This window comes from Rhinolophus sinicus, chromosome 3 (genome assembly GCF_057876585.1).
Source record: "Rhinolophus sinicus isolate RSI-liver-muscle chromosome 3, RSI-T2T, whole genome shotgun sequence".
In the NCBI taxonomy this organism is placed as follows: Eukaryota; Metazoa; Chordata; class Mammalia; order Chiroptera; family Rhinolophidae; genus Rhinolophus; species Rhinolophus sinicus.
The window spans coordinates 130,573,900-130,597,545 of NC_142503.1; the positions used below are offsets into that span (position 1 = coordinate 130,573,900).

Consider the following 23,646-nt stretch of genomic DNA (forward strand, 5'->3'; position numbering starts at 1 on the left):
TTCCAAAATGATCCACTGGCACCTGTCATTGGAAGAGAAAATCTGCAAAGTAAATTTGCTAATGTTAAAGTAGGGAATTATGGGTAAGTGTAGGTCCATAACCACACGGAGTTTAGGAGCAAAAACTGATTTCCATTTCTTTACTTGTATCCAGAAAGAATTGTATGATGTGTAGACAAATAGACTAGCATAAGTAAACTAAAAGCAGTTACTTACTTTTTCATCTCCTCTAATCATAAGAATGGGGAATGAGCAAGGAAGGAAGGAGAATATGAATTGAGCTTGTACTGTGGACTAGTCATTATGCTATACTCTTTCATATATATATGTTAGGGAAATAGGTATCACTATTCCCATGATACAGAGGAGACAAATTGAGTCTCAGAGAGTTTAAGAAATGTATTCCAGATTGTGCAGCTAGAAAGTGTTACCAGGAGTAATGTTTTTCCATGGTTCTTGTCTTCTTGAAGGAAATAATTCAATCAAGAGACAGTGTATGAAACATAGAACAACAGGAAGTTCATTAGTAAATTCAAGTACACTCTGAGACGTGGAGTGGGCTGACCCAAGAGAGGGAAGCAGGCTCTCCTTACATTGCATGAGGGTTTTTATTTCTATGGGTAGAATTGTCTCCCCCTCTCCCTTTCTAGTATCTTCCTCCTTTTTGGCTGACATGTCCTGTCCTCCCTTCTTGTTCCCAAGGTTGTTTCCTAGGTTGTGGACCCTAGGGTGTGAGTGTGAACCCTGATGCATGCGACAAGTAAAGAGTTAACAGGAGCGAGCTTGCAAGCTGCCAGGAGGGAGCTTAAACATTAACCACTTGGCTCTGACTCCCTAGTTCAGCACTGTACCTGCAGGCTGACACCTTACATGCGTCATAGGTGGGAACAGAACAGTTACCAATTGCAATGGTCATCCCCTGAACACTAACAAACACCCATCATAGATGGAAACAGAATAATTCCCAGGAGAAGACAATTGTCATCGCAGCCCCCCTGCAAGCTGACAAGCACCCTACTTGCTGCCTGGAAAAATATAAAACCCTAGCACACCTTCTCATCAGGGCAGCCGTCTCCCATAGGATTCTGCCCCGGCTAAACTCCTGCCAGTATCCCTCTCTTACCCCTCTGTCTCCGCAGCTCTCCTTCTCAGACTGCCCTGGCAAAACTTCTGCCAGTTCCAAACAGAACTCTCTCTCTCCCTTTTTGACTTTCAATAAATCTTTTCTCTGGATACTCTGTAGAGTCTCGTAAATGCTTTTACATTCTGCAAATGATCAGGGGTTAATTCTGCACCAAGATAAACCCGTCAATTTCCCGCGATTTATTTGAGAAGCCATTAAAAAGGGGGCAAAACTATAATGCATGGTTCTGGGAAGCAGGAGGTACACTCTGATAAGCAGGATGTGTTCCCTCCCTCTCTGGCATTTCTCCTTTTTCTAATGACATATCTTCTTGGTTAAGGGGCGTGTACTAGCCCACTATCTTCTCATAATTCTTTAGGAAAGCCTGCTAAGGGGGGTGGGGAGGGCTAAACCGTAAAGTCTTGTTCTCAGTATCCTGCTGAGCAAGCTGTTTGTGCCCACCTTTGTTTTCAGTATCCTGCAGAGCAGAATATCTAACTCAAGTAGGAGCAGCTGCAAGGGGCCTCCTAACTGGGGCTAGTTCCCCTCTTTCTGCTTATTTCTACCTTTCTACCTACCCTATCAAAAGCTTTTATACCTTTTAGACAATGAAACAGTAAATCTGGAAAGAATTGACAAGTCAAAAGGGTTTGAGCTACGGGTAGTAAATGGTGAAAAAGAAATTAGAAAGAAAAGGGTTAGTTTAACAAGGTTCGTTTATACAGCTAAGTTTTACTTCAAAGCCTAAGCCTTTAAACCACCCATCTTTTATCCACTAAGCCTGTTAACTTGAATATTAATTGCTCTGAAAGTAAGTTGTAACTTGAACAGATCTAGACTGTTTATAATGAAACCTTGCATAAATTACCTTGTATTAATTAACCATGTTGAGGTCACAAAGGGTAGGAAATTATCCTACTGGAATGAAAATTGTTTGCAGTAGGTCCATCTAAATAAGAATGTGTATAAACAGCCTGAATTAGCCTGTTTGCTTGTGTTAAGTACATTAACTTAAACGGAAGCTTGGTTTAAAAAGTTCAGCCTAAAACAGTGCAGGTAGCATCACTGGTTCATAAAGAGATAAGGTGAAGGAGAAGGTTGTGTCATATCAGCACCTTTTAAGGTAAAGAAGGAGGGGATCTGCCTTTAACTCATTAGCCAATCAGACTCTGAGGCCACTTCTTAAAACCACTTCCTGTCTCTGTACTTTCTCTCTCTCCGGTTGGTGGTGGGCTGGTGAGTGTGCACTTAATTTTGTTCCCTAATTGTTTTGAATTTCCTTTCCATTTGAACCATGTATCCTGGTGGCAGGCCTTTATTTCAAGCCAGCATTGGAGTGTGTGTGTGAGCCGTAAGGTGATTATACTCGGCTGGTGGAGACGAAGAAGGCAGTGAAATGCTTTGCCTGGCTTGTTTCCACGTGGGCCTCTGCAGTACTGGGTCTGCCTTCCTTCCTTAGACCTGGTGACTTAGAAACAATAGACTCTGTTTCATGTACAGAGTGTACAGTGTTCCTGGAAAATGTGTGGATTCATTTTGCTTGAAGGGAAAGCTACAGTTGTTATCCCAGTGCTGTTTGACTTCTGTCTCCCTGGGTGAGAGGGTAGGTCTTGGGAGGAGTTCAGACCAGTACATTGAACGCTTTTGTGTCTGCAGGGCCCTGGTCCTTACTGGGTTTGTGTGAGCTGCAGTGAATGTTGTCTTTGCCCTGGTCTTTGCTCAGAGCCTTCCAGTTTACTTAGTAAGATTAAAGCAGCAAACTGAAGTCAGGATTTTAGCCCTAAGAAGAGTTCCTAATTTTAATGTTGCCACTGTGGTGAGGGTGCCCTAAAAAGCTTAAGATATACTAAAAAAGATCAGGGGCCTTAGCTTAGTGCAAGCCTAAATCAAATTTCAGTGCCACAGCTTACTATTCCAGTGACCTTCAGTGAGTCAGTGAGCCATTCGGAGGCTCAGCTTTTGAGGATCAAAATACATGAAGGCCAGGCTCTAGTTAGTGTACAATAAATGCAACGTAACTTCTGGAAGTAAGCAATACATTTATTTAGTATATCTTTTTTTTCATAAAAATGTTTTGCCTACTGACCTTGAGTGTAATTTCACCAGATTCCCATTTTTCTCTGTTACACTTTAGTTTGAATAAAGCGTATGTGTTGGCTTAGCTTTACAAGCAGGAGGTGTGAGAAAGACATAAACTAGTGTATGGAATGTAGTAACAGCCAGTTATAGACCTCTGATAATCCTTCTAATTCTCAAGCTTTATTGTTAATTTTATTTTTTGAATAGGTAGTACATTCATATGGTTCAAAGTCCAAAAGGGACCAAAGTATATACAATGAAGTCTCCTAAGCCAGCTGATTCCCCTTCCCAATAACAGTGTTAACAGTTTCTTGTGTATCCTTCCTGAGATATTTTCTGCTGCTATTAGCAAATATATGTATCTTACTTCCCTCCCTGCCCTAAGATTTCCAAATGAGTAAATACAGAGCATCCACATTCTTTATAATGGTTACACAGCAATCTAATATATGTACATACCGTAATTTATTTAACCTTTTTTATTCGACTTCTAGGTCATTTACAATTTTGTTATTTCCCCCACATGTGACATTTCAGTTGGGTTTTGATATATTGTTTATAAGGACTCTAAATATGCAGTGCTTCCAGTTATATTTATTTTGTGCACGTAATGATGACTAGAAACAACCAACACCATAATATCTTGACTGAGCAATAAAGACTTTTCTATAAAAAGCAACACCATGCTGATGGCTTTTAATGTGAGTACATCTTTGCCCACTTCGGTTTAAAGCATGTAACGTTGAGAAGGAATGACAACATGAACCACAGAAAGCACGTGGTCTTTGTGTTCACGGGCAGAAAGGGCATGCTCACGGTGTGTACTTAGCAAAATGTGTGCTGGATGTCTTCCTCAAATTATGATAATGAGTGAGTAAACTCATTTTAACATTAAATTAGGAAAAACTGACTTTTTTTGGGGGTGATGGAAACGTGCAAAATAAAAAAGGAAGCCTCCGGGAATTCCTACAAAGCTAATTTAAAAGTCTTAAGAGGCTAATAAGATCGTGTCTAATACTTAATTTTCCAGTTAGGAGGCTTTGATGACTGGGAGAAAAATTTCTTTTTGATGGAAGTATGCTTTTGTTGAGTAACTATATAGAATATACCGGAGTCTTCACTGTTAAGGAGGGAATTGAGGGGAAGGGGGCAGTGGACTCGTACAAGATGCAGCATCTTAGATTTGGAGGGGCCCTTTTACATGAGTGACTTTCTGGCTTCAAGATTGTTCTGAAAAGTTGAATTTTTTGGGCAGAATATCTGCATTCTTACTCATTAACTGGTTGAGCTTAGATACTTACTAATAGAAACAACATATTAAACATTAAAGTATTTTATATTCATTTTACCTCATTTAATCTTCTCAATAGTACTAAGAGGTAGGTGGTATTTGTCCTCATTTTACAGAAAGGGAATCTAAGGCTTAGGGAAGTTAACATAACTTGCCTAAGGTCACAGCAAATATGTGGGGGAACCAGGGTGCAAATCCAGTTCTGTCCAACTTCAAAATCCATTATCTTAACCCCTAAGCTAAGTTGCCTCATTTATTTAGTCTCTATACTACTTCCATATCTATAAAATGGATATGGCATAGTACTTGCAAAATGAGGTGAAATATGGAAAGTGCTTTATATATTCTAAGATAGGCGAAGTATTATGAAATAGATACAAATATGTTGATACAGTAAAAGATTTTATTTCCTCTTACATCCTGATTTCCAGTTATTCCTTCCTGTTGTTTCCCTTAGGTTCTATATTTTCAGTTCATTTTTATTCGTTCCTCCAGCAATGGGACTGGGCTGGGTGAAATAGTGGTCTCTTAGGATGAACTGCATGGTTAGTCATATTTCTGATCTCACCACTTATATATGCTCTGAGTGGATTCCCCCTGCACTAAGAATTTAAAACAATTAGTATTCTTGGCTAAAATAGCTAAGAGTGAGTGGGGACCAAAACTTGGCAGTCTGTTCTGATAGTGCCCTATAGAGGTATCTCTAAAAGAGAACTATGCCAAGCACCAATATAGCATACTTCCCATACAAAGTTCTGTATTTTCCTTTGTTTCAGGTTGAAGATGGAATCCATTGAGGAAGGAAGGCCTGGGTCTTCAGCACCTGTGTGCGAGCACAGAAGTGGCACTGTGAAAGCCTTTATAACATCTGCTGCAGACCCACTAAAAATCAAGTGGGCTTGTATTTGGACATTCTCAGTAGGAATGGTTAAAAGCTGATGGGATCATAAAGGCAAGTACTTGAACTTTGATCAAGATATGTTGCCTTACAGTGTTCTCTGTTACCTGTATATGTGTCTTTCCCATCTAAAAAAGGTAGGAGGTTCTTTGAGTTACCATTGTATCCCACAATCGCTAGACACACAGTCGGAAGAGTAAAATTGAATGGTAATGTAATAAAACAAGCCTCAGCTGATTTAGTATTGCGAATAATTAGTTTGTATCAGGCTTTGATGAAGCATCTGTTCATATATATAAAATGAATCTGTTCACATATGTAAAATGATACTGGTGCCATGAGCACCAGTACTTTGAAGCACTTGTCACAGGGAACAAAATGAGTGGGTCATTGATTGTTTATGGGGTATTTACAAAATAATTTATACCCAGTAAATAAGTACGCAGTAAATATGATGTGGCCTTCACATGGTAGAATGACACTTGTGAAACGACTAGACCCCCATAGGGAACATCACACATTGGGAAAGGCATCATTTAACACCAGGATTTATGTGGTAGGCTTCATGCCATGTGCTAAACACACAAAGACCAGGTTCTTTGCAATCTTGGTTTTGTTTGTGAGATGAGACAAATAGAGAAGTTGCACCCTTAAATCTATAATTTATCTCCTGTAAGAAGTACTTGGATCATGGAGTTTTGAGATAGACATTATTAGAACTATAGAAACCTCCGACTTCATGTTTTGCTTCCTGTCTTTGTTCCTGCTGATCTGAAAACATTCTACATAATTAAAGCATTCAAGAGTAGGACAAGAAAGGAGTAAAATAACACTTTGATTATATCTCTGGGGTACTTAAAACTCCTCAGTTTCTTTCCAACCTACTGAGCCAGCCAGTATGTTCTCATTACGTTCTAAGGTAAACCATCTTCTGTAGCTCTGCTTTTTATTTCATGTAGGTGGTGGCAAGTTGAAGTGAAAACAGGGAGTTTTGACAACTAGACTTAAATCCTAGCTCTTAATAGCTAGGTGACCTTAGGAAATTTAACTTCTGAACCTCAAATTTCCTTGTAGATATGGGGTTGTAAATTTTGAGTAAAACGATTTCTATAGTTCTGTCAGCTTATTTTAGTCAATACCTGTCCTTCAAGGCACTGCTGTCCAACAGAACTTTCTGCAATGGATATGTTCTATATTTGTAATGTCCAATATGGTATTCATTAACCAAATTTAGATATTAAGCAGTTAAAAAGTGACTGGTATGACTAAGAAATTTTGTTTTTAATTTAATTTAAAGTGGCTGTGTGTGGTATTACTTATTGGATAGTACACTTTTTAAGAGCTGAGACGTAAGTGGCAACATTAGTTTCAGGTGCACAACGTAATGATGCGGTAATTGTATAGATTGCAATATGATTAGCACAGTAAGTTTGGTTAAGATCCATCACTACACCTTCTTAACATTTTTCTTGTGATGAGAACGTTTAAGATCTACTCTCAGCAACTTTCAAATATACAATATAGTATTATTTTAAGTCCAATTTTAATGTTCATTCAAGACTTTTTTTAATCAATAGGACGTTTTATTCAATTTAGTTCTGGAATGGAAATAATCGTCACATTTTATAATGTCTAATTTCAATTTCATATTATCTATTGTGTATAGTCAAGCATACCTGCTAGCCTTGTTCCTTCCCCTAACTTTATGAAACCATCCTTGATCAATGATTCTTTTAACATTACTTGCTTTCTCTACCACTTATTTAGTATTTACCATGGACATTAATTTTCATGAGTCTTGTCTTTTCTAGCTCGATTGTATTTGAGGTTATGAATTTTTAAATCTCCACATTACTATATGAAAAGGAACCTGATAAAAATACAATTGTAATATTTTTAGTTAATAAGTTTTAAATGATCATTAACTGTAAGAGAAAATTTTTCTATTTAGTAATTAGATAAAGAACAGGGAATAGTCTGAAGGGTTGCCTACAGTGATGAATTCTGTGTCCAGTCGGCAAGTTTCAGATTACATTCAACCAATGGAAGAGGAAATTAAAGCTTCTCATATTGCCAGCTTGTGGCTGACTTGGGCTCCAAGTGATGAGAATTCAATTTTGCTATGTCAAGGGAAGGTTTTCTTTAGCTTATTGCAATAAAAAGTGTACCAAAAGTAAAGGTTAAACATAATCGATATTAGCTCAAATGAAATTGAAGTGTATTTTGAAAAAAACTTTTGGATTACCTTCTCCTATCTAAATCTTAGTGTCTTCCTTTTTTTTTTTTTTTTTTTTTAGGATTTTGTGAATTCAATGACTAGTTACATGTGTTCTGTCATCACACCCGCCTGTGGAGTTGAGAGGCTGACAGTGACCAGTGCCATTTATGCCTCATCTCCCTGCATTTGTTCCCATGGCTGCCAAGCTCTGGCTGCAGTCAGCACAGGGCTCTTTCCTTTTGCATACCTGTTCTCATTGTGAGACTGTTGACCTTTATAAACTTTCAGAGGCTGGTTACACTTATTGCACAGTTTTCCCCAAACTTTTACATTTATACAAAAAGTTGAGCTTGGGTAGAAGTCCTGCCCTACTCTGATACTGAGTTTGAGCATTTGATGACATTCTGCATGTAGGTGGATCAATTTATATTACTGAATGGAGATTCAAAGAATGAGCAGTTTTCCTCGAGGTTAATTTTCTTTGTGGCTGTATGGGTGTGACTTGTGTAGGCTGGTGTGCATTCAAGTCTTGTCGTAAACTTTGTGTTTTTTTTTAATTTGTTTTCCAGAGATAATGCTAAGTAGTCAATAGATTCTGTAGTTCAGCTTCATTCCAAGATAGATGCTGGATTCATCTGATACCAGAGGTAAGTGAAAGAAAAACCTTCATTCTTACCTCATTTGAATCTCTAATCACTTAGCAAGTTTTGGGGCTCAGTGTTCATAGTGGCTGAGATTTGATACTTGAAAAAGCGTTGGTTCTAACCTTAAGATTTTCCTGGTTTAGGGATGAGGAACCGGTGGTGGTTTGCCCTTCACCAGTCATTTACAGTTTGCCATGATGAAATGCATGTTAAGTCCGTGTTTCAGCTGATCATCCTGATTAAACACATGCTCTGAGCAGACTAAAGCTAGGGCAAACACCTGGAATTCTGCTTGTTGGAGTGCCTAATTTGGGATCTAGCCTGTGATCCCAAGTAATTCTTAAATCTTTCTGAATTTGATACTATAACACTTTTGTTATGCATTAATCTTTTCATCAAAAGATCTCTATGATATAGACAGAACGAGGGTCAAGAATTATAAAAAATTTGAACAGTAAAGAAACAGCACTGATAATGGGGATAATTCTATTTTATTAGTCTATATATCAGGTTAAGAGAATCTCAGAGTCAGATCAGTTTTGTCAGGATCATATAATGCAACACTATACAGTCACTTACAAGTTGTGTTTACCTTTCTTTTTATTATTAAAATTTATTGGGGTGACAATGATTAGTAAAATTACATAGGTCTCAAGTATACAATTCTGTAATACATCATCTATATATCATACTTGTGTGTTTACCACCCAGAGTCAGTTCTCCTTCCATCACCATGTATTTGATCCCCTTTACCCTCATCTACCATCCCCCTCCCCCCTTACCCTCTGGTAACCACTAAACTATTATCTGTGTCTATGAGTTTTTGTTTCTTTATTTCTTTGTCTTATTTCTTTGTTGCTTTCAGTTTCATATCACATATATCAGTGAAGTCTTATAATTTTCGACAAAGGAGCCAAAAACAATGGAGAAAAGAAAGCCTCTTCAGTAAATGATGCTGGGAGAATTGGAAAGCCACATGCAAAAGAATGAAACTAGACTGCTATCTGTCACCATGTACCAAAATTAACTCAAAATGGATCAAAGACCTAAACGTAAGACCTGAAACAATAAACTGCGTAGAAGAAAACATAGGCAGTAAACTTATGAACCTGGGTTCAAAGAACATTTTATGAATTTGACCTCAAAGGCAAGGGAAATAAAAGCTAAAATAAATGAATGGGACAATGTTTACCTTTCTTGAAATGGGAGGGTATTCATGACACATTGAATTAAAAACAAGTTACAGAGTAATACGTATAATCCTTTTACTGCCTAAACATTTTTATATACTTATTTATTTGAGAAACCACCTGAAAGGATATACTCTAATACTAGGGATTATTGTCTCTAGAATTGGATTCTATGTGTGATTTTGTTAACCTGTACTTTCTGACTTTATTATATCATGTATTATATAGTTTAAAGTTATTTTTTTAATTAAAAAAATTTTTTTATTCCTCAGTTTTATTATTATTTTTTAATTAAAGTTTATTGGGGTGACAATTGTTAGTAAAGTTACGTAAAGTTCAGGTATACAATTCTGTAGTACATCCTTTATAAATCACATTGTGTGTTCATCACCGGGAGTCAGTTCTCCTTCCATCACCATATATATGATTCCCTTTACCCTCAACTACTACCCGCCTCCCCCCAATTTTAAAAAAATTTTTATTGGGGAACTGTGTTTTTCCAGGACCTATCAGTCGTCTTTCAATCTAGTTGTGGAGGGCACGCTCACTGGCCTATGTGGGAACTGAACTGGCAACCCTGTTCAGAGCTTGCGCTCTAACCAACTGAGCAATCCTGCTGCCCCCTAAAGTTATTTTTAAATAACCTAGATGGAAGAGGCTTGTATTCTTTACCTGTGCCTGAACGTTTCAACAGAATGGGATAAATCTGAGGGTAAAATACAGGAAATACACATAATTCAAAGTAACATCAGCACTTGAAATAGTTTTTTAGCTTTTGGCTATGTCTTTTGCAGAAATGAAATTTCAGGAGACTGAAACTAGATGAATTTCTTTCTAGAAACTTCTTTCCCAACCTTGGAACTCTTGGCTGCTGTAAGTCCTGGATATACAATAGATGATGACAACATTTTTCTCTTATGGTAAGGCTTATGATGAAATTGAGAAGCTTTGATATACATATGAATCTTTGAAAATTCAGCTTTGTGACATTATGGCTAGCTGCTAAGGTTCTACAAATTTTATTTTAAAAAGTCAGATGTTGAGAGGTAGCATAGTAGTAATACATGGGTCAGACTGGAGTCAGGCTGGGTTCAAACCCATCCTCTGTCACTTAACCAGCTATGTAAACTTGGCAAGTTTCTTAGTATCTCAGTTTCTTAGTGTCTATATCTTAGAAGACAATGCTAGTGCCTGACTCAATAGTGCTTGACTTTGAAGATTAAATTAGGTAATACATGTGTGGGGCTTAGAACATTGTTAAGCGTATGGTAAATGCTCAGTAGATGTTAGCTGTTTTATCAGTGTTCATGTGTATATTTATTTTAGACTTTTTCACTATCTATTCATTTCTGACATCTGCATAATAGGGTGTTAGAAATTCTTTTATTGCTTATGTGCATCTTCCAGTCTGCCGGTTCCTCATTATTTTTACCCCAAAGCCTAATTTAATTCTTGAATTAGGCAACATATGGTAATAAGGACTATAGTGTGTATCCCTATATAATTCCAGTAACATTTTCTCTAGTTAATTATTCTTGGTTCGGGCACTAATTCTTTTTATAATCTGATTCCTCATTTTTGTCTGTATAGCTAGACCAGTTGATATTTAATGGTTGTTTTCGCTCTTGACTAACTCTAAAATTTAGATGTTATGATTCCTGTAAGTCACTTGATAGCTTTATTTTTTATTTTTAAACTTTTTATTTTTTTTGTTTTGATTTTTTTATTTTGTCTTTTTTATGTTTTTTGATAGCTGTATTTTTGATAAATATTTCTTAGAACATTTATTACAGTTTATTAGAATGGTTGGAGATAAACTTTGATGGCTGTTCCTCTCACTGCTTGGAGCCTTAGGTAGTGGGATTTTAGTCCATCATATATATAAGCTGACTTGTCTTCACTCAGAGCACCATGGGGATGGATTGGCTGTCCATTAGTGCCTTCTGATTTTTGCGGAGTCAGACAATTACAAAACTTAGTAATTCTAGGTTAATAAAATGTACCTGTGATTTAAAAACAAAACAAAACTAAATTTAAAACATGAGTATATAGTTTGACAACCCTTTGATTGCAATAGTATTTGAATAGCACTGATCTTGGGCTATGAAATGAACTCTAGTGAATTGATCTGGGATTTACTGAAACATTATACTACTCTAAAGTCATTCATGTTTAAATTTTAAATGGTTTACTCAGTTTTATACTGAGTGATTGTTCACATATTCAGGGCGATACTAAAAATATCTTTTTCTTTGCAGTATGAAGGTAGACGATTCTTCAAATTGAAGATGGAAGCTTTTGTCACCAGAAAAGGTTTTTAAAATCAACTTGCAAAAATGTAAGAGGCAGCAAAGGAAAGAGTAAAATATTTTCTCGTTCTTAGATTCCACATTGTAAACTCCGTGAAAGCAGGCCAACTTCTTTATCCTTAATGCCTGTCCCAGAATAGATAATCAAAAAATAAACTATCTGGGTACCAATGAATCTACTTATAATTCTTAATATCTGGTTATGATGCTTGATCCTTTAAGAGGCAATAAAGAATGGCTATGCAAACATCCTATGTATGTGAGGAATAGATATATAAAAGCTTACTGATATTTAATAGGAAATCTTTTATTAACATTTTATAGCCTTATTGGATATTTACCATTGATATAAATTACACATACCACTCAAGTATGATAAAAAACAAACAAACATTATTTCTGCTTTATATTTAATGTTGAAATAGTCTCAGTTTTGGCTACATTATACTACAGGGAATTTTTTGCCCAATATACTGTACTTACATTCATGAATGTATATTTAATATGCAAAAGGTATAAAATACACATCCAAATATTGGAAGTCTGGATTACTTCAGTGTGTTTTGGAATGAGATTTAATATCATGCTTATACCAGAATCACATCAATGGTATGTAACTGTAATAACTTCTGTTAGAATACGAAACCTATTTAAATTAAGATTCTTTTATTAAAGTATCAAATTAGTTTTAGATTACATGATGCTAACAGCCAAAGATTCAAAGATAATGGGAGGGAAAGTTACTATCTCTGAGACTCTTAGAGAAATGTGGTACATAAATACTCATAATATAGCTGAAAGTTACTTAGAATATTTACACAAGATCAAAATCAAACTTCCTGGCAAAAATATCATTTTTGAAAGGTGAAAGTAATATGTAATGAAATGGTGTAAGTGATGTATAAGCACAAATTGTACTGTCAGTTTATCCAGACTCCTTATAGGTTAAAGATCTATAAATGTAAAGGAGAATTTTACACCTATAGAAAAGCAAAGAATGTGACATTGGAGTAGACATAAGCTCAAAAAGGAAAGATTGATAAATTTGTATACAGTAAAATTCAAACTGTATTTGCATGCCCTGTAACTGGCAAAGGATTTCATATAAATGAAGGAAATGATCAAAGGATTAAATGTGCAATTCACAGATGAGAACCCCTGAGTAATCATTCACATGAAAAGATGTTTAATCTCACTAGTTCAAAGAATTACACATTAAACAACATTGAGATACCATTTTACTGCCATTAGATGGGCAAAACTCAAAACAGAAAAACTGATACTTCCATATGTTGCTGGGTCTGGAACGTGGGCTCCCTTTTCTGGTGGCAGTAAATTTAAGTGATACTTTGGAGAGTGGTTGTTTAAGATACTTATACACTAACCCAGTCTCTGGGTATTACGTTGTGTAGGAATTGGCATGTGTACTAAAGGAGGCATTTACAGAAAGTTCACTGCAGTATTTTTAATTGTAAAAACCGGGAACCAATGTCCATTAAAAAGTGGATAAATTGTGGTATATTTGTAGTATTTGGCTATTAAAAGGAATTAATACAAAGTATGTATATTAATTTGACTACATCTCAAAAATGAGTTAAAATGACCAAGTGATATGTGCTATGTGATGAGATTTGGTGGTTTTGGAACATGCAAAACAAGACTGATGTTTACCGTGTTTACCTGAAAATAAACCTAGTCAGACAATCAGCTCTAATGCATCTTTTGGAGCAAAAAATAATATAAGACCCGGTCTTATTTCACTAACATAAGACCGGGTATAATATAACATAATATAATATAATATAATATAATATAATATAATATAATATAATATAATATAATATAATATAATATAATAATACCTGGTATTATTTTACTGTAATATAAAACCCGGTCTTATATAAGACCGGATAATATATTCATTTTTTGTTCCAAAAGGCGCATTAGAGCTGATTGTCCGACTTGGGCTTATGTTCGGGGAAACACCGTATGCATATACTAAAAGTGTAAAAGCATGTATGAGAATAATAAACACCGAAATTTGGCTTGTTTACCTCTGGAGAGGTGGGAGGAAAATGAGGTTGAAGTGTACACAGGGGAGGTTTCAATTATATCTAATGTGTTACTTCATTAAAAAAGATCAAATGTGAGAAAGGTTTGGGTTTATTAAAGCTGTGATGCTTTGATATGCTTGATATTTAATAATAAAATTTTGGGTTTATTAAAGCTGTATGATGCTTGGTATTCTTGATGTTTAATAACAAAAACCAATATTTTAAAAATATTTTTTTGGTGGATGGTTGCCTTAGCCTTTCTTGATTGATTTCAGTGGTTTCATCTCCAGGAGCACCCTAGAAACAAGCCAGTGAAGGGTTTGTCTATGCCATGAGAACAGGACACATGCCATGAAGAAACAGTTAGTTCCTGATATTCCAAACTACTGGGATATTAAGACTTTGTAGCTCCCCCCACTATATGTGTAGAAAGAAAAATAGTAACTCTGAAAGGCGTTTAGCCAAATGGGTTGGAAATTGGAAACTGATTTAGAGAGAAAATGGTGTGGGGAACACTAGGTTTTGGGAATCAAGAGGATGACCTTAAGCTGGAAGGGATTGTATTGCAGAACGAGGGTAACTTGGCTAGGATCACAAACTTAGGTACTTGTATTGGTGGAATTTGAATGCTTTGTGTTTTATAACTTTAAATGACATTGTACCCTTTTCTTTTTACATTTGGCATAGTCAAAACCAGAAAATGCACAAAAGGCTCAGAGAGCCAAAACATGTTAGGGATTACATGGTTTATAAATGAACTTAATTTTCTCTGAATCCAGTTTGTACCACTAGAATCAGGTCACAGCTCTAAATTCTCAGAAGATAGACATTTTAGGAAATGTATACAAAGCCCAAGATGACCCTTTCTAATTACTGTGAACAAGTTGCAAATAGACCAACTAGCAGAATGTTTTAACAGGTTTTTTGGAGAACGGTTTAGTATTAACATTTCACAACCCACCAGGGGTTTGCAGGGCTTGGTGTCCATTGTTTTGCCGATTCATTGGATTGTGCCTGTTACAAATTCATAGTGGAATCACATCTGGAAAGGTGGTTACAAAAGACAGCATTAAAGCTTATATCCCCAGGACCCCTCAAGCCCTCCTCGGCTTAATTTCTAGTGTGAATTCTAATCGACTCATATATTGAGCCAAAAAATCATAGTACAGAACAGAAAAGGAAGTGACAGGTAACAGCATTAGGATCAAACAAGTACAAACATTTAAACAATCACAAGTGGGTCCAGGAGAGCACACAGGCTGATCACCTCAAAAAAGCTGTGGCGCCTGATCCCAAGTGCTGTAATGAAAGTTCACAAGGCAGAGTGAATCAAGGAAAGTTCCAGAGGATGTGTAAAAGCTGGAAAGATAGCTATATCAAGATGAATAAAAAAGTCAGAATCTACCTCAAGATGGAGGTGATAGCTGTCCAATTATATGTCGGTATCACCACTTCTGGGAATTTTTCCTGAAACCACTTAGCCTGTGCTATCCAGCTGGCACTCCCCACATGTTGCCAGGACAGACACACGCGTGTATTAGCTTCTTAATTGTTCCTCTCTGCCCTTACCCTCAGGGGATTGACCTCAAATGTTATCCCCATTAAAGTTAGGAGGTACTCTTGTGCTGGTAGAGGGCAGTAAAGGTAGTCAGTTACAGGATCTGCGAGGCTCCAAGTGGGAAACCTCACCCAGGTGTCGGATTTGTGCGCTCACTGCCCATGCGACGTGCAGTGGGTCCCAGCATCCTGAGCGGCTGGACCCGGAGCTCGCCACCCGGCAGGTGACTGCGCGTGCGCCCCGTGCGCCCTCCGACGTAGCGGCGACACGCGCCGCAAATCCTTTCGCCTGGTGGAGTTACAGAGGCAACGGCGTTTTCCCGCGCTTTTTCTCAGGCGCCTCAGGTTAGGTACTTAATTCATATTACTGTTATTTTCTCTGTGGAGCGCAAAAAGCAGGCCAAGAAGTTCTGACTGAAGTTTCTGTGAGTCTAACTCTCAAAAACTTGGCCCTCAGCTCGCTAAATTGGCTTTCCCCCAATTCGTGGAAAATTTGGAATTAATCTGCGCCTCTCGCACTGCCTGAGAAGCGTCTCAGCTTCAAAACTGTCCCCAGGTCTTCTGCTTCCTCTACTCCCATTATGCTGCTGAAGGTAAAAGTTGACCTCATGACCAGCTGCAGGTGCCGTACACCTGTGGGGAGAATCACTCAGCGGTGACATTTGGGGTAAAGGTGTCAGAGCGTCCTTGTCAACCCCTATGACCAAGGCAACATTCTTGACAGACTTTGTCGATAAACGTGAACATTTTTTCTTGGTGTTTAATTGGTGTGTCACTACTATATTTTACAATGTATGACTTACTTTGGTATATCCCGAAGATTGCTGTCCGGTTTGGATTAGTAAAATTCCAATAAGAGTGGACACCATATTGAAAAGTAACAAGAGTATTTCGTTTTAAAAATGTTTTAAATAGAAGCATAGCATTGAATAGTATAATAGGTGAATTGTTGATATGGTGATAAAAAATCTGCTTTTATATAGTCAGGCTTCATAATGGTCAATTAATTGGATGAATTAGATTAGTTTTCATTTAATACTATCAGGTTACTACTCTTTCAGTCAACACAGGTAAAGAATCTGAGAAATCAGCATATATGAAAAAATTTAAAATACTTTGCACTAAAGAATGACTAAAATTAATGCCTGGACTTTTATATATGCCAAGAGGAGAAGTAATACTAAAATATTCTAGCAAACAATGAATGGGAAATTTGGGTTTTTTGTTTAGGCATTGAGGAATGGCAAAAAGCACTAATTTGATGTTTATTTGTTTGTACTTTGTAAATGTTACTAAACTTTCCCATGTACGTATTATTTTTGATTTTAGTGAGACTTGGAACCACCCATGTCTTTAACTATTTCCATAAAAAAATTTTCAATGGCTTTGTAGTGATTTGCATGAAGGAGCACAATTAATATTGATTATAATAAATATAAAACAATGAAATGTACATTATTTTACCATAAAATGAAAACATGCTTTATTTATTTAGTTATTTATTTCATTTCACTGCAATTTGACTTATATGACCTTTTCATTTACTCCTTAGGATCCTTTTCAGCACCTAAAGACATCACTTTCTATTATGTCTTTGTGTGAAGACATGCTGCTTTGTAATTATCGCAAGTGTCGAATCAAACTCTCTGGTTATGCATGGGTCACTGCCTGCTCTCACATTTTCTGTGATCAACATGGTAGTGGTGAGTTTAGTCGTTCACCAGCTATCTGCCCTGCCTGCAACAGTACCCTTTCTGGCAAGCTAGATATTGTCCGAACAGAACTCAATCCATCAGAGGAATATAAAGCCATGGTACTGGCAGGACTTCGACCAGAGATTGTGTTGGACATTAGCTCCCGAGCACTGGCCTTCTGGACATACCAGGTTAGTGCTTAGGCTAGTTTCTTTGGAGAGTGTGATTTAAGGTATATGTGGAAGTTTCTAGTAATGTTTTTCCTTCATTGTGTTTGCAATTATTTTTTATGAATGTATGGAAAACTTTCTTTTTAGTAAATCATCTTCAAAAGTAGGTTTAGGGCAGCCGGTTAGCTCAGTTGGTTAGAGCCCGATGCTTGTAACAACTGGGTTGCCAGTTCGATTCCCACATGTGCCAGTGTGAGCAGTGCCCTCCACAACTAGATGGAAGCAACTACTTGATTTGGAGCTGATGGGTCCTGGAAAAACACACTTTAAAATAAACTTAAAAAGTTAAAAAAAAAAGTAAGTTTATTGCTGAAAATCCAAAAGGAAGAAAATTAAAAAACATCCATAATTTCCCTCACTCAGAGATAACCATTGTTGATATATTTTGTGTATTAGATTTTTTCTGTGCATAAATATATAAATAAAAATATATATTTTTGTCTTTACGAAAAAAGATAAGAGCACACGTACTGTTTTAGTGGCCAGTTAAGGTTGACAATATATTATGTCTATTATGAATATTTTATTAACTGTTTTTAAATTAAGTATTCTATAATCATAATTTTAGTGGTTGTGCTGTATCATGATTTATTTTCATTATAAAAAATGCTGTGATGAGCATTTTTATCATCAAATCCACATCCTTAATTATGTACTAAGATTAAATTCCTGAAGGTGGATAAATACATTTCCATGTTTTTAAATTGCAGTATTTTAAAGTTGCCCTCTACTGAGATAATATCAATTTGTATTCCCTTAAGAAGGTTGTATTCCCTATATCAGGGTGCTTGGTTCTCCACACTTTCTACTGTCCAATTTGATGTGGGTGAAATAGAATCTCATGGCTCTTTAAATATGCATTTCTTGGATGACTTTTAGATGGACACATTTTCTTGTATTTTTGCATGTATTTTTCTTTTATAAATTGCTTTTCAGTTTGCTTACTTCAATTGCTGTAGGTTTTTTTTCCTACTGATTTGTAAGACTTCTCTCTATATATTTAACTCAGATGTTGCAAGAAATTTTGTTTTTTTTCACTTTTATTAGTCTTCATTGATTTTCTTTGGACATACAGAAGTTGAAAATTTTAGTGTATTCTATGTAATAATATTAATGATTGCATTGTATCATATTTTTTCCTAGGTTATTTAAAATGATGCTGTATGAGCATTTTTATCATCAAATTCATACCCGTAACTCTTTTCCTTTATGCTTTCTGCCTTTGGTGTGTTCTTAGAAAAACTTACCTTCTGTGGAGAACTTTTAATCATATCTTGGAGTATATTGTATCTTGCATGTGCATTTATAAGACTGCTTCCTAAAGGTTTTGTTTTCTGTCAAGTAAATATTTTCATTGTATTTTTCTGGGTAAGATGTCTCTGTTATACACTGTTGTATCATCTTATGCTTACCTTTATTGTATTATTAATATTGTATCATAATTACCTCCATACATGTTCACCTTCTCTAATTGGGAGAGTTCTTTAGGTCAAGTTTTGATTCTTGTATATCTCTGGATCCTCAGTGACAATCATAGTTACTGGTCTTAAGTCTCAGTAAATACTTATTGACTGAATGAATAGACACTGTTTATTAAAGTAGATTCCTATTTGGGGGTTAGTATTGATTGAACATGTACATGTGATATTGTTTTCATCATTTAAGATATGGAGGAAACCAGTGAGTGAGTAAGTAAGGTAGCCAGAAATGAATTTTTCTTTACTTCATTAATTTTTTTCCTAATATTTTAGTCATTCAACATACATTTTTTGAGTGCCAGGAAACATTTATATTTCATGCACCTTCTTAGGTGCTAGGTACACAGTAATGAAAAAAAATGTATGAGCTTCCAGGAGGCTACACTTTAGTGGTGTTAAAGATTAAGAAAAAAACCCAGACATTTACTATCTATATCTATCTATCTATCTATCTATCTATCTATCTATCTATCTATCTATCTATCTATCTATCTATCTATCTATCTCTGTCTATCTTTTTAAATTTTATTGGGAATATTGGGGTAAAGTGTGTTTCTCCAGGGCCCATCGGTTCCAAGTCGTTGTCCTTCAATTTGGTTGTGGAGGCCGCAGCTCATCTCCAAGTCCAGTCGCCAGTTTCAATCTTTAGTTGCAGGGGGCACAGCCTACCATCCCATGCAGGAATTGAAATGGCAACCTTGTTGAGAGCTCGCACTCTAACCAACTGAGCCATCCGGCCGCCCCAGATATTATATTTTTATGTAATGTTCTCACAAAGTGACATCTTGTCATTTTTCCTGTATTTCAGTCATATGTCCTATCCACACTCAAAGGGAGAATATAAGTACCAGGAGGCAGGGATAATTGGGGGCTATCTTATAATCTATTTTCCACACTGTGGGTTACTTGAAACACAGGATTATATTTCTTAAAAATTTTTGGACTACATGTCACTTGTTAAGGTTAGACAAATACTCATTTCTTTTGTTGGTGTAATGGTAGTAGTTTGAGATTTCTTTCTATGCATTTAGTGACATAACGTATTATTTTCAATAATAATCACCCTAATTCTTAATCTGATTCTAAATGTTAATAACAATCCAGTATAGGCATATTTTTCTGTTTGTATAAAGTTTCATATTATATAACTTTATATTTATTGCATTAAAAACCTTTATTTTTTTCTCTTGGGACAGGTACATCAGGAGCGTCTCTATCAAGAATACAAATTCAGCAAGGCTGAGGGCCATCTGAAGCAGATGGAGAAGATATATACTCAGCAAATACAGAGCAAGGATGTAGAATTGACCTCTATGAAAGGGGAGGTCACTTCCATGAAGAAAGTGCTAGAAGAATACAAGAAAAAGTTCAGCGACATTTCTGAGAAACTTATGGAACGAAATCGTCAGTATCAAAAGCTTCAAGGCCTCTATGATAGCCTTAGGCTACGAAACATCACTATTGCTAACCAAGAAGGCACCCTTGAGCCATCCATGGTATCACAGTCTGGTATTTTTGGCTTCCCTGTAGGTAAGGAAAGACATGCAATATCCAACATCTATTCTTCAAATCCGTGATTTTTCACACTGTGTTCTATACAGTTCCACGTAGTCTGTGGAGACTCCAAAGACCTAGAGTGGGATAGGCTCTAGGTTCTTCATGTCTCAACCTGTACATCACTGCTTTTATCTATTTTATTTGATTATGTTTAAGTTACATGTTCAATTTGAACTGTAAATTTGGGGTATATCTCCCCAAAATAAAATTTTGCAAATTGGTCCTTTAAATGAAAAGCTATTTAGTTGTAATAATAATAATAGCTGCCATTTATTGATTCCTTACCAAGTGCTAGGCACTGTTATAGATGTATTTATATTATTTTAAAAACTTTATAAGGTAAGTATTATTTTTATCCCTCTTTTACAGATGAGAAAACTGAGATACAAAAAGTTTAAGTAAATTGGTCAAGGTCACAAAGCTATCTTCAGAGCCCAGACTCTTAATCATCTGTTATCCTCTAAGAAGGCTATATTTCACTTTTACAAGGCAATACTGATTGCACAGTTCTTAAGTTATTGTGGGTTGTTTGTTTGGTGGATGTTTTTGTTTAGTTGTCCATTCATCAAATATTTATCAAACGTGTTTCACATGCCAGGTTGGTAGGTATAATCCCAGGCAATGAAGATATAAAGATTATGTAGATAGGATTCCTGCCCTCTGGAAGTACACAATCTAGAATGATACTAGCCCTTTTCTGCTTGTTTGATGCCTTGGCAGATACAATGAATCAAGTGTTATTGTGTATGGGCATTTGTAGATGTTCTTATTTTTTCCCTTGTCCCTATCCACATTTATTTTTATCTCTTTCATATTCACCAGTCTTTTTCTGTTCCTCTTTTTGTGCACACTTACCTTTTTCCTTTTACCTCTTACTACCATTTCTGGCTTGAAGCAGATATGGCCACCATTCTCCTTTAGTTATGTGTTCCCTTTAAAACTTGTACAAGCCCAGGAAGGGTTTAGTGGACGTTGTTAAATGCTTATTGAATCAGATCTATTGTCTGATTTTTTTTAAGGCTGTTCTAATTGATCTCATGTCATGAATATGTGCCAGTTTTTATAGTTGTCATATATTTTTTTTGGAGTGTTTATGGTAATCTTTTAAAAAACTTAGTCTTAAAGAACCTGGGACAAAAGATTATATACCCCCTTACATGTATATATGATATTCCTTTGAAGTAGATTAACAAATAAATAAAATTATGATATTATACATTCTAGCTCTACTAAAAATGTATTTCATTGTGTCAAATTACTTTTGGTGATGAGGTCATGGCTATCACAGAAGAAGGTACAGTTTACACTGTGGTCGGGGGAGGGGGTGGGGACATCATAGTTCTTTTCTTTATCCAACATTAGGTTTATATTTTATCTGTCTTGTATGTGTTGGGTTCTGTTAAAATATTTCTGGAATATTGAATTACTTTCGTCTTTTTGGTTCTAAAGGTCTGTAAGTAAATAGATGATTAAGTTTTTCCCTTATTTTTTTCCTAGGGAACAACTCCAAGTTTCCTTTGGACAGTACACCAGTTCGAAATCGAGGTGGTGCAGATGGAGATTTTCAGTTCAGACCATTTTTTGTGGGTTCTCCCACAGCACCCGAACCCAGCAATAGCTTTTTTAGTTTTGCCTCCCCAAGTCATGAATTAGAGCGACAGCAAGTCTCTAGCAGGGCCTTTAAAGTAAAAAGAATTTAGCTCACATTACAGAATGTTTCTGTTTACTTTAAGTGATGTCATTTAGCGAATAATCTTTATTCTAGATAGGAGTCACCGACCTCCCTGTGCTGTTGGTGACTTCTTCCCTGTGCTATTAAGTCTTTGAAGTTGTCTTCACATTTTCAATTTATGAGAAACTCAGTGGCAGTGAGGAGTGGCTTTCGAGTCTGGTTTCTTTTCCTATTTCCATTATATGAAGCATGAGCATTTTATTAAACTCAATTTCATTGTGAACTGTTGAGTTTTCACAATTAGTAAAAAGGTTACAATATTATTGGGTGTTTTGTAGATCAATGGTTGTTTCTGTCTGGGCTATTTGACTGAGCTATGTGTTTTTGCATCTGTATAAAAGCACCAAAGCACTTATGTTATATGTCTACATGTCACTTTGGGTTTTGGTATTTATGCATATATGTATATGTATGTTCCTTTATATTGATATTTTGCTATATTTGCTGGTATATTTATGTGAAGATTTTGGTTCAGGAAATGGTAGGTGTGTCTACAGTTTGTCGTTTGGGTGTGTACATTTATTTCTATTTATTTATGTACTTCCTCTTATAATTACTTGTTTGGAGTGTTTATGCTTATGTCAGTGAATGAGAGTACAATTTGATGCACATCTGATCATTCCCTATTTCTATTTAAAAGTAATTCACATTAATAAAGTTATTTTGCAAAGTTGATTTTTTTTTTTGCCGTTTATTTTAAAATAAAATTGCTCTTTCTTTACTGTTTTGCCAGCTGTTGCCTTGGTTTACTTATTTAGGAATATACTTCTAATGCAGAAAACTTACAATATGTTATTGATCTTGAAAGATTGTATTAATTAAAATACTTTAAAAGATTTATTCCTTGTTTTCCTTTATTAAGTAATGAGGATTTCGGATTACTGTCACAGATAACTTATTTAAAGCATAGAGTCAAGAAAGAAATTTGAAGGATACTTTCAGTAACTTTATGTCCTATAAAGGCAAGACTTGAAATCGTACTGGTTGGGGAGACAGAACATCTGGGTTCTAATTATGGCTTTTTTTGTTGTGTGTCTGTTTAAACTTTCTGGGTTTTTGTTTCTATATCTTTATATTGAGGGATTGAATTAAATTATCCAGTAAGCTTTTTGTAACTCTTAAATTTTATGATTTATTCTTAATGGTTTGGGAGGAATTACAATGGAATTATCCAAACTGCCAAATCTCATAGCTTTGTTAGGTAATAAAGTCATACTGAAATAATTTGAGGATATTTTATATTTAGTCATTGTAGAAAGGAGTGAATAATATCAAGCAAGTAATGTTTTCTTTAGGAGTATAGAATATAAAATCTCTTCAAAAATATTTAATTTAATTTTTTAATTTTATTAAATTATAGTTGGCATACAATATTGTATTAGTTTCAAGTGTACAACATAGTGATTTGACATTTATATATCTTACAATGTGCTCAACACACTGTCTAGTAACCATCTGTCACCATGAAAAGTTACCACGCTATTATTGACTGTATTCCCTAGTCACCTTTTCACAAATCCCTTCACCTCCATATCCTAAAGTTAAAATTGTGTCTGAGAAAGAGGATGAAAAGTCTTGACTTAAAATTTTTA

At 35.7% G+C, this 23,646-nt stretch overlaps 1 protein-coding gene and 2 non-coding genes across 5 annotated transcripts; all 3 read left to right on the forward strand.

The window, feature by feature from the left end:
- The first annotated feature begins 2,311 nt into the window (after positions 1-2,311).
- Positions 2,312-22,781, forward strand: CCNB1IP1 (cyclin B1 interacting protein 1). 3 transcript variants are annotated; one of them, XM_074327945.2, is made up of 9 exons: positions 2,312-2,359; positions 5,270-5,528; positions 8,179-8,256; positions 9,119-9,305; positions 10,238-10,363; positions 11,702-11,781; positions 16,916-17,248; positions 19,962-20,295; positions 21,820-22,781. In XM_074327945.2, exons 7-9 carry the CDS (start codon positions 16,952-16,954, stop codon positions 22,020-22,022), a joined length of 834 nt encoding a protein of 277 aa, XP_074184046.2. In that variant the 5' UTR covers positions 2,312-2,359; positions 5,270-5,528; positions 8,179-8,256; positions 9,119-9,305; positions 10,238-10,363; positions 11,702-11,781; positions 16,916-16,951; the 3' UTR covers positions 22,023-22,781. The 3 variants fall into 3 exon arrangements, with proteins under 3 accessions (XP_074184046.2, XP_074184044.2, XP_074184045.2); XM_074327943.2 differs by having other exon boundaries at positions 5,270-5,445; XM_074327944.2 differs by having other exon boundaries at positions 5,270-5,445; positions 10,282-10,363.
- LOC141570937 (small nucleolar RNA SNORD126) lies at positions 8,440-8,516 on the forward strand. The gene has a single exon (XR_012495377.1). It is a non-coding gene; the product is annotated as a small nucleolar RNA SNORD126 (small nucleolar RNA).
- LOC141570929 (small nucleolar RNA SNORA79) lies at positions 11,264-11,411 on the forward strand. The gene has a single exon (XR_012495371.2). It is a non-coding gene; the product is annotated as a small nucleolar RNA SNORA79 (small nucleolar RNA).
- Positions 22,782-23,646: the final 865 nt, after the last annotated feature.